The following is a 10,040-nucleotide window of genomic DNA, read 5'->3' on the forward strand; positions in this document are numbered from 1 at the left end:
TGCGGACTATCCTGTCCGCTATTTCTTTCTTGAGGAACCACTCATGGGGCAACAAGATTGCCCTCCTCAGCTTGTCTGCTATCATGTTGGATTTCCCTGGGATGTGCATTGCCAACAGAAAGCGCTGGGTGGAAACAGCCCACTGCCATACTCTGAGAGCCTCGCAACAAAGGGGGTAAGACCTGTTTCCTCCTTGTTTGTTCAAATACCAGACTGCCGACATGTTGTCTGTCTGAATCGCAATTGTACCCAGAGGAAGAGAGTCCTGAAAGTACTGCAATGCCAAGAGTACTGCTTTCATCTCCAGGACATTGATATGCAGATGTGTCTCTTGATCGGTCCATGTGCCTTGGGCTGTCTTTCCCTGAAAATGACCACCCCCACCCTATCAGGGAAGCATCTGTGGCCACTGTGGCTGCTGGAGGGGCTAGCACAAATGGGAGTCCTATTGTGACATGAAGTGAGGTCAGCCACCACTGAAGGTCATTTTTGCAGGACTTTGTGATCATTATAGTGTGAGACATGGGAAGCTCTTGGTAAGACCACTGAGTGAACAACAGCCATTGTAGTATCCACATGTGCATATGAGTTAGTGATATGGCTAAAATTGCTGCTGCCATCATGCCTAATAATTTCAGAACTTCTGATGCTGGTGCTCTGTCTTTTGTTATCAGAACACTGACATGCTGACGAAGAAGAAAGACTCTTTCTATTGGAAGCCTTAGTGTGGTGGTGGTGGTGTCCAATTCTGCCCCGATGAAAATGATATGCTGAGATGGCAACAAGGAAGATTTTTCTGAGTTAACTGTAATGCCCAGTTAATTGCAGAGTGACAGAGTGGACTCCATGGCTTGAATGAGTTGATGCCTGGTGGTGGCGGAAAGGAGCCAATCATCTAGGTACGGAAACACCTGGAATCCTAGATGCCTCAGGTGAGTCATGACCACTGCCATGCATTTGGTGAACACTCTGGGGGCTGTGGTGAGACCAAAGGGCAGGGCTTGAAACTGGTAATGATTGGCTCCCATCGGAAGCGCAGATGATCCCTGGATGGCCTTGCCATTTTTATGTGGTAGTACGCATCCTTGAGATCTATCAAGCACATGCAATTATCTTTCCCTAAGAAGGGGAGTATAGACTAAAGCGTGACCATCCTTTACTGTCACCACAACTTTCTAACGCAGAATAAGAGCAGGCTATACAAAAAAAAGGGAATAGCTGCTAAGATATAATACACTGTCCAAATATCCAATCAGACAAAATTACTGTTAATTACAAAACTCTTAACAGTAATTATAAATTTAAGCCTTTCCTAAAAAAACTGAAGGCTAAACATACTACGCAGAAAAACACTACATACTAAATACATTTTTAGCAAAAATAGTGACAAAAGGTCACTGGCTAAGCACACTCTCTTAACTAGCAAAGAGTTTAAACTAGGCCTAAAACAAGAGGCCAACTAGAAAAATTTTAAAACAGACTAAGGGAAGGGACTAAAATACAGTAACACACACTATAAGGCTGTAAGAGCTTTAAGAAACTATCTAAGCTAATTAAACTATCTAAATATGTAACTATCAGTAAGTAAAAAGTAGAGAAACAGTTTTACTGGCCCAAGCTAATGCAGAACCTCTGATCTACTGCAGCGGCAAACTAGATCTGAGGTAACTCCGGGTGCATCTTGGGATAGGGACTTGGCCTCGAGCTAGTTGAAGACCTCGAGCTTTGCAACTGGCCGACTCAGAGCCAAGGGATCAGCTCTGAACCCATCAGTAAAGAATGAATGGCGAGATAGAACAACTTCACATTAATGTCTTCGTTTAGCAGCACTTTACTGTTCCTCTGTGACATTTCTGTTGTGGGGTAGCTGAACGATGTACTGACCATGTGTACAGCACGAGCTGAATTATAGCTTTCAATCTCTGGGTTTTTTCCCCCTTAATATTATCATTCATTTAGTCAGTAGCAATGATATTTATTTTTTTCTGGCACAGCTACTGACTACTAAACATTACAACCGCTATCTTTCTGTGTTAAAAACTCTTATTTAAGAACTATGCAGCTCCTCAATACGAGTTTTTATCAGAGAAAGATAATATAGTAGACGCTCATTTCCAGAGACATTAATGGCTCATGTTTTTTTTTTTTTTGTTTTTAATTATATCACACTGCTTAACCCAGAATTTTCTGCAGCGTTTGGGAGGATGGGTACCTTAATTTTAAAGTCTTGTAGTTGGACTTCTTTCCGTGAGGAATTTCAGATTCGCTAATGACATGCTAATTGGACACACCAGTAAGCATGCATGTTTTTGAATATTAAATATGTTTTATTGTATAGGTAAGCTTATCCTCTTCATGAATCAAAATAGTATTTTTCCAGATGGGCCTTTGACCAAGGGCATGAATCCATTAATAGCAAACTCCATGATGTCACACTCAATATAGGCGCCTTCCTCTCTTTAGAGCCCACCAGTGCTTTATGTGTTTGCGTGACCACAAAATATTGAGCCATGACCCTTGCCCTCACTGTCTCTTTTGCTTATAAGATGAGCATGATGTGAAGAATTGGTATATGTACCAAACATTCATCTCAGATATCAACAAAAATCAAAAGCAGAAGCTACCAAGAAGCAGGCAGGCCAATCAACTGATGTGCAATATGATTACAATGGCTGACAGGTTTTCAAAAAGTAATCTGCAGGTCAGGCACACAAGAAGATAGGTCACTATCACTGCATCATCTGGAGAGAGTATTGGAGGACAGACAATATCCTTCTAGGAGTAAATCCTTTTCAAGAAATGGCCTTCCAGTTTTCCCAGGTGTTAAATGCATCCTTAAGCTCACACAGTTCTTTGTTTCAGTACATAACAAAAGACCTGGAGGAGGTGCACCACAGGCTCTCATCCTATAGATGTGCACAGATGAGTAGACATCAATGGGCTATGGTCTCTAGAGTTACCAAGTCCTAGCGCTGGGGTACTTAAGGAAGAGAAATCACCTCCAGTGTCTTTTCCTGGGTTAAACAGAGTCAAAACACCTAGGCAGGGGGAGGGTTAATGGGATTTTTGTATGCCACAGCTCAGAGGTCATGATCAGGACTTCAAACAGATGTATGATGGGAACTCATGCTGTAAAGGCAAAGTGGCCCGATGCCAGCAGTGAGGTAGTGCAGGCCACTCTTATCCCCACTCTCTCTTTGACAGATGTGCATGCCTGAGCACAAACTGCCTGTTGTCCAATTTCCTATGACTTTCCTTTGCACCCTTGTTCCATGTAAGCCCATGATTGAACCTGCATCTGGAGATTTTGAGGGCAGGAAAATTTCTCCAATTCAGGACCCTAACAAAATTCTGAGAGCCTGGAGGTCATTACCTCCGACAAGGATAAGGACAATGACCACCCCTACAATGAAGCTCTCTCATGACTCCCACCTGTGGAAAAAAAATAACTTAAATGCTTAAGAGATACTCCATTATCCGACTTGTGTCACCATTCCCTTCCTCAGACATGCATTAATATGTGTCAGAGACAGGAGGATGGGTGCTGGGACATCTCATCTATGAAGACATCCATTGTGGATGTCATTCCTGCAGCCTAGAAGCAACAAGAGTCTGTTCCTGAAGCTGCTGATAAAGTGAATGCTGTCTATAAACTCCAAATTAAATTAAGTGAGAAACTGAAAAGACATCCTCTGGCCTAATCAAGTAAGATATTTTCAGTTCAGAATACAGCCCAGAGACCACTGCACTTTGTCACCATACAAAGAAGTCTAAAGTGCTGGTTATTGCCGGTAGGAGAGTCTGATTCTCTACCATAATGCTGCTTACAACCCTTGGCTGTGCATCTCACTGGTCCAAACTACAGTCAATCTTCCCTTCCTATGTCTGGCCTCTCAGTATGATCACAAACTGTTTACAGCTTCAGTGGTGAACTTCTATGTAGCACATTTCAATTCTGACTGTCACTGTGCAGGTCCTATACCTAGTGCTGCAGGACCAGGCATGTTCCAGTGTCAGATAGCTTGGCTGCATTCTGCCTAGTCTCTATAAGTATTAGTTTCAAGGCTGTCTAGTTATACCTCCCATAACTTAGTTAATGATCCCTTTAACATGAAAGAAGACTTTATCACAATAGAGAAACTTAATCATTTCTCTAGGCCCTCCATGACATCACTGTTAGCCAACAACAAAAGAGGAAAAAGCCTCCTCATAGACTCAGAAGGCCATAAGATATTTCATAATCTTGAATCCTCATGGCCAGACTAAGTCACCCAAGGGGTTGACCAAAAGGTCAAAAAGACAAAGTACTGACTATCATCTGGGATTTACATGGTGGAAGAGGACTCCAATTTTGTCCTAGCTACTGGCTTAAAAAGCAACTGTGAAAGGACCAATAGGTTTTAGACATGGCCATGGTCACCACATCTCACAGATCTTAGATTTTTCCCCAGCAAGGGCTCCACTAATATACAAATGGGTTGCCACAGTACTCTTAGTACTGGATCAGAATTTACTCCTCAAAGGAGCTGCACTGCCTGTTCATCCTCTGCAGTAAAAGTTGAGGTTCTACTCATACATATTTCAAGTTCTGAAGAGGGCAGATGAGTTTTTCCCCATTCTGAACTTCAGTGGCTATATGTACATCAGGTTACAGACAGGGTATCATCAGGGAATCATGCCAATGCTCCTGAAGAAGACCTGGAGTGCCACTTTACAAGACAGACCACTTCTAGGACATCAGAGTTTGTGGTCCACACAGGAGATCTTTTAGTTTGCCTAGGATAGAATGACTCCCAAAACATGGTACTGCCATTTGGATTTTTCTGCACCCAGAGTGTTCACTAATGTTTAATTTATGGAGACTGGAGCCTTGCAGGAGAAGTATGCCTACCCTACATAAATGACTCATTCCTGGCCACTCTTTTTTTTTTGGTGTCCCTGATACCAATCCTGAGGTGGGTACTCAAGTGAGAGGAATAACCTAGGAGATTCCCTCGCTAACCCCAGCTAAAAAGATTGCCTTAGTAATCATGTAGTTGGTCACTCTCCAGTACTAGTTCTTGTAGCCTACAGAAGGGGTGCAGGAAGTCAGATTCAACAAGCTGGGTGTGAAAGCAATGAAGGATCCCAATGAATAGGCCAAGCTGGGTCCCTTCTGAGCATTCTGGAGTTGGTAGCTGCCATAGGTCTTCATGGTGTCCTTTATATGCATGAGGATGCATGTGTTGCAAAGGTTTGTGAGGTGTCAGTCATTGTAGAGCCACCACACATTTACAGATCCTGGTGTCAAACCCATGTTTCTGGGCCCAGAGGTTGGGGGGATTTCCCCATTATCCATGTGGGAATCCTATTCCTGAAGCCTAATCCACTGTGGATAAAGATGATGAATGTCTCACTAGTGTAACAGGGTGTTCACCTCAGGCCTTCCACACTTCAAAAGACATGGTCTTTCCTGAAGAGGGGTTCAAAAGCAAGCCACATCAGTCAGCATGCAGTTCTCCTACCCCTCAAGGTCTTGGAAGTTAAACTGCAACTTACATCCCTCATTATTTAGGGCAATGACTGTCAATTTTATGGTAACTAAATATGTAAGAGGGCTTGCATTCTCACCACCTTTGTAGAAGATTACAGCCATCTGGTAGTGGGTAAGAAACAGAGACATCATTCTCTCAGCATTTCTTATCTTATATGAAGAGAACATGCTAGAGGACTCCCTGAGCCACTGCAACAGCCCTCTACTTGAGTTGCAGATATAGCAGCCAAGCTTGGATTGGATCCACAAGAAGCTGGACATTCCAAAGTTTGACCTATTCACAACAGAGGATAATACAGTGCTCCTCCTCATCTGCTTGGTACAACAGGAAAAGGGAACTGACAATGTTCTTCATCTCATTCAAGAAAGACTACTGTATACCTTCCAGTCATTCTGTCTGATTTCATGTTTGATTACAAAGTTAAGGAAGTGAAAAACAAAACTAATTCTCATTGTGCTATTGTAGAAGACTGGCAGGTCCATTGCAATACAGGACATTCTCACAGTTCTAGTCAAGGAGTTTCCAAAAGACTGGAGTGCCAAATTGCTCTACCTGAGGACAAGACTCATTTTGTAAAACTTCTGATCTCACCAGATCAATAGTAGAGGTCCGAGAAGCAATTGAGCCTGCTGGTGAAACTCTACTAAGTGGGATTTGTTCTCCATCTAAGTGAAATGATACTCTACCATCCTAAATTATTAGGTTTGGTCATTCTGACCTGTCTCAAGTATCTGTATAATTTAAGCCTCAGTTATCTCATTGTCAGGATGCATATGTCAACTTTGTCTGCTGTCATGGTTCTGCAAATAGCAGGATTGTGGTACATCACTAGCTGATTAAGCAGTTCCTTAAAGGAAAACACCACCTTTTTCACCTTTACAGAACCCCCACCCCTTCATGAGATTTGAATCACTTAATTGCCAGACATCTCAAACTCCACATTTGAGCCCAATGATTTGGTGGCAAAGAAGCACATATCTAGACACCAATCACTTCTACCCACACAATCTTGGAAATTCTAGTTCTCGTGTATGGAACTGCAACTAGTCTTTCAGCAATATCAGGACCAGTCCTCATTTTTTCCTGAAAGTCATTTTTGAACTTTCTCTGAACCATATCATTTGGTTCCCTGTTTTCTTCACTAGAGGAAAAACAAGGAAGAGTGAGAGAAACAGACCTCCTTATTCTGAATATACATTGCCAGCTTAGCTTTTACCTGAACCAGTTGCATTAGTTTATCTTTGCTCTGGGAAAAAAAGGGCTGTAAGTCACCAAGCATCCCTTTTTACTACATTATCTTTTGTAATCAGGTATCTCATTATCATAGGAAAATGCTTTGATCAAAGGTTACATGTCTCACAAATGCCTCCAATGCAAATATTTGTGCCATACCCCCTTGGTCAGTTGTTCACATACATATTTACTAGGTACTGTATTCTATGAGACTCCAGGATTCAGGCTACCTTTGGTACACATGTTCTTCATAACTCAGTCTTCTGATCTTTAGCCTTTTGGCTTTACATTGGCTTCTTCTTCTACATTGGTGACTGGGGATGGAGCACAACTGTTAATCTGCCATGGAGAGTCTCTGACATCAGACAAAACGTATATGCCTTAACTATATTAGCTGTATATAAAGCATCCTCCTTCATGGGAAACTAATACAATTCTGCTATCTCCTGGTACATAGATGGTTCTTCCATCCAGCTTCAGTGATTAAAATCTCTACAAGTCATTCAAATATATACATGTACAGTACTTATCGATGTAGATATCTAACCTTCAGCATTACTTGGATAAGGCATTAAACCAAGGGCCCATCTGCCTGACTTGGTGGTAGCTCAGGTGGATGTAAAAGATCTCACAGGACTCGTAGGAAAGTGTAGGGAAGTTCCCAGCACTCTGGCCAAATTTACCCTTGTCAGTATAAATACCACCTCAGGTCTCTCCTAAAATGATGCCACTGATCTTGTGAGACTAGCACAGACAGCAATGCGTACATAAATAAATTTCCACATTTGAAGGAAGTGTGCTTGCTCACACATAGAAGTATGGGAACTGTCAGTTTTGGGGGGTTAAGTATGCTCTCGCACTCTGCATGTCACAGCATGTTGCAACATTACCCCCCTCCTCCAAGCACAGGAGTTTATGGGAACAAAATTCTGAATTCTCAATAGTGGGAAGGAAAGACCCAGGTAATGAGATACTGAACCACCAAAGAGGATCCATTCACAGATCAGCTGATAGGCAAGAATGTATCTGTCATATTTATGACCCTACTCAAATAGGACTGAAATGTTACCAAACAGTTTTATTTTTTAAGCACATCCTTTTTTACTAATTTCCTTAATCTGTTTCATGCTTAAATTAACCGTGCTGTAGTATCTTGTAACTTTTGGATTACTTAAGTAAAATGTTCCTTTTCCAAAGGATACTTTCCAAGTGATAATGAGTAAAAAGTTGCCTGTGTGTGTTAAATTAGTATATGTGCGATCTTTGTTATACTCTGCTGCAATATGGAAAGATGGAAGAATAGAGGGGAATAAAAGATATGCAGTTCCTAATGTGTGTTATTCTGGAATTTTAGTTTGCCTGCCACACACCTGCTTCCAGTTGCCAAATTAATGATTGTACTATAAAATAAAAAAAATTGCAATCACATGATGGCATTTTGTGCGTGTGTGTGTGTGTGTGTGTGTGTGTGTGTGTGTGTGTGTGTGTGTATGTGAGAGAGAGAGAGAGAGAGAGTCAGCCAAACAAAGGTTCATAATTTAACCACAGAAATTAAGTCTAGTACAGCACCTCCCATCCTGTTCCAAACAGATTACTGTGTTACTGAGTTACTTTGTTTTTTTGTACTGAGCACAATGAATATGTACACAGGACATAAGATGATAAACCACACTGTTCCACCTTTATGCTGCTGACTGTTCTTTAATCCAGACACTATAAAAATATTCCAGCTTTTACTTTGGAATAGGTTAATGATTTGGTGCACAATTAGCTACAGATATTTAGACCCATCTCAATGCAGTTGCAGTTCTTCAAATTCCCTAAGTTTTCGGTTCACTCTGTAGTATTAAATGGATACCATTCTCTCATAACCCTTCATTACATTTTTGCTAGTAAAATAGAGCACTATTTGTTGCATTTCACCTGATGATATACAGCCCTAAAACATTACCCATCTGAAGATAACACATTTTATTTCTCATTAAGCAGGCATAGAAAAAAAAATAAAAAAAATTCACATTTCTTACAGCCTAGATGGCTCTTTGTGCAGTCCTGCAGCTTAGTTGGCAGTCTGTACAGTGTAGGATACCAAATACTTGAGTACTTAGAAATGCTAAATGCACACTTATCTGAGAATACACAAAATCAGTAACTGAGACTGCAGCAGTGCTTGGAAATAAGAACTTGCAGGGAGGGGTTAATATAGGTCCCCATGGTGATGTGGGTATCCTATTTCTCAACCAGGAGTGAAGTTAGGGACCTATATACATGTTCTCATTGCAGGGTTCCCACATAAAGCGCAAACTTTTCAATGTCTACCTAAATGATGGCACCCCCCCCCCCCCGGATGGCTCTTTCCTTGTATAGCTGGGGACCACCCCAACACTAAGGAATAAATGGACTTAAGCCTAATGGGGTGAGGCTTGATAGTCAGCAAAACAGAAGGGGAGAAGCATACAAAACACAGAACCCTTTAGGTTTAATGTGAAGCTGCTACTAGTCAAGTCAGCTAAAGGTATATCTTCCAACTTGCACAGTGTGCTTATGATAAATACATCCATTCACATATTGTACCTGTATTTTTTTCTTATCAATTGGTGGTACAGGCTTCAAAGGAGGGAAGCTAAATGAAGTATCAATGCCTTCACCAGTTTCCTTCTTCAGAACATGTACTCTGTGGCTCAGTGGTCTTGCCAGCTGTAGTCGGAGCTCCATCTCATCAGGAAGGGATCTGTAGGGTGAGTTAAAGACACCTGGTATCTAAACAGAAAGTATAGAAAGGTAACTGAAAAAAAACATCTAGACAGTACATTTCATAAAATGTTTTTGAAAACAAGTAGATATAATAGCTGAATGAAGACTTTTAAAAACTATCAAGCAAAAGTCTCAAGGCATAGTTAGTAATTCTATACGTTGCAAACTGTGACTAGTAAAGGCACTGTACAGCCGCTATCAAGCATTTGGTATCACATACAGACAGAGTCACACACAAACACACACACTTGCATGCAATCCTGATAATATATGCTGCTGTGTTTTATTCATACAGTCAGTAGTTTCACATTTGCAACAGAATGCTTAGTCAAAATGTCAAAATGTATCATATAGGTAGGCTAGAAATATGATGAAGAATTCAGGAGTGCTGGCTGCTCTCTCACTAAATTGCCATTACTGCAAAACCATGCGGTCAATAGACAGCAGATCAACAGAGCAAAGCAGAGGTGGTATAGACCTGAATGCATGTTAGTTATGTTTTCTTTGCTCTATAAATCA

At 41.3% G+C, this 10,040-nt stretch overlaps 1 protein-coding gene across 1 annotated transcript in view; it reads right to left on the reverse strand.

The window, feature by feature from the left end:
* The window catches only part of SPATA17 (spermatogenesis associated 17), a 2,050,536-nt gene that overhangs the window by 782,063 nt on the left and 1,258,433 nt on the right, over nucleotides 1-10,040 (reverse strand). The window contains exon 7 of the mRNA XM_044059771.1: nucleotides 9,342-9,527. Coding sequence (XP_043915706.1) covers nucleotides 9,342-9,527 — 186 coding nt within the window. The remainder of the gene's footprint in view (nucleotides 1-9,341; nucleotides 9,528-10,040) is intronic.

This window comes from Protopterus annectens, chromosome 17.part0, assembly GCF_019279795.1.
Source record: "Protopterus annectens isolate FY-2018-M chromosome 17.part0, PAN1.0, whole genome shotgun sequence".
NCBI lineage: Eukaryota > Metazoa > Chordata > Ceratodontiformes > Protopteridae > Protopterus > Protopterus annectens.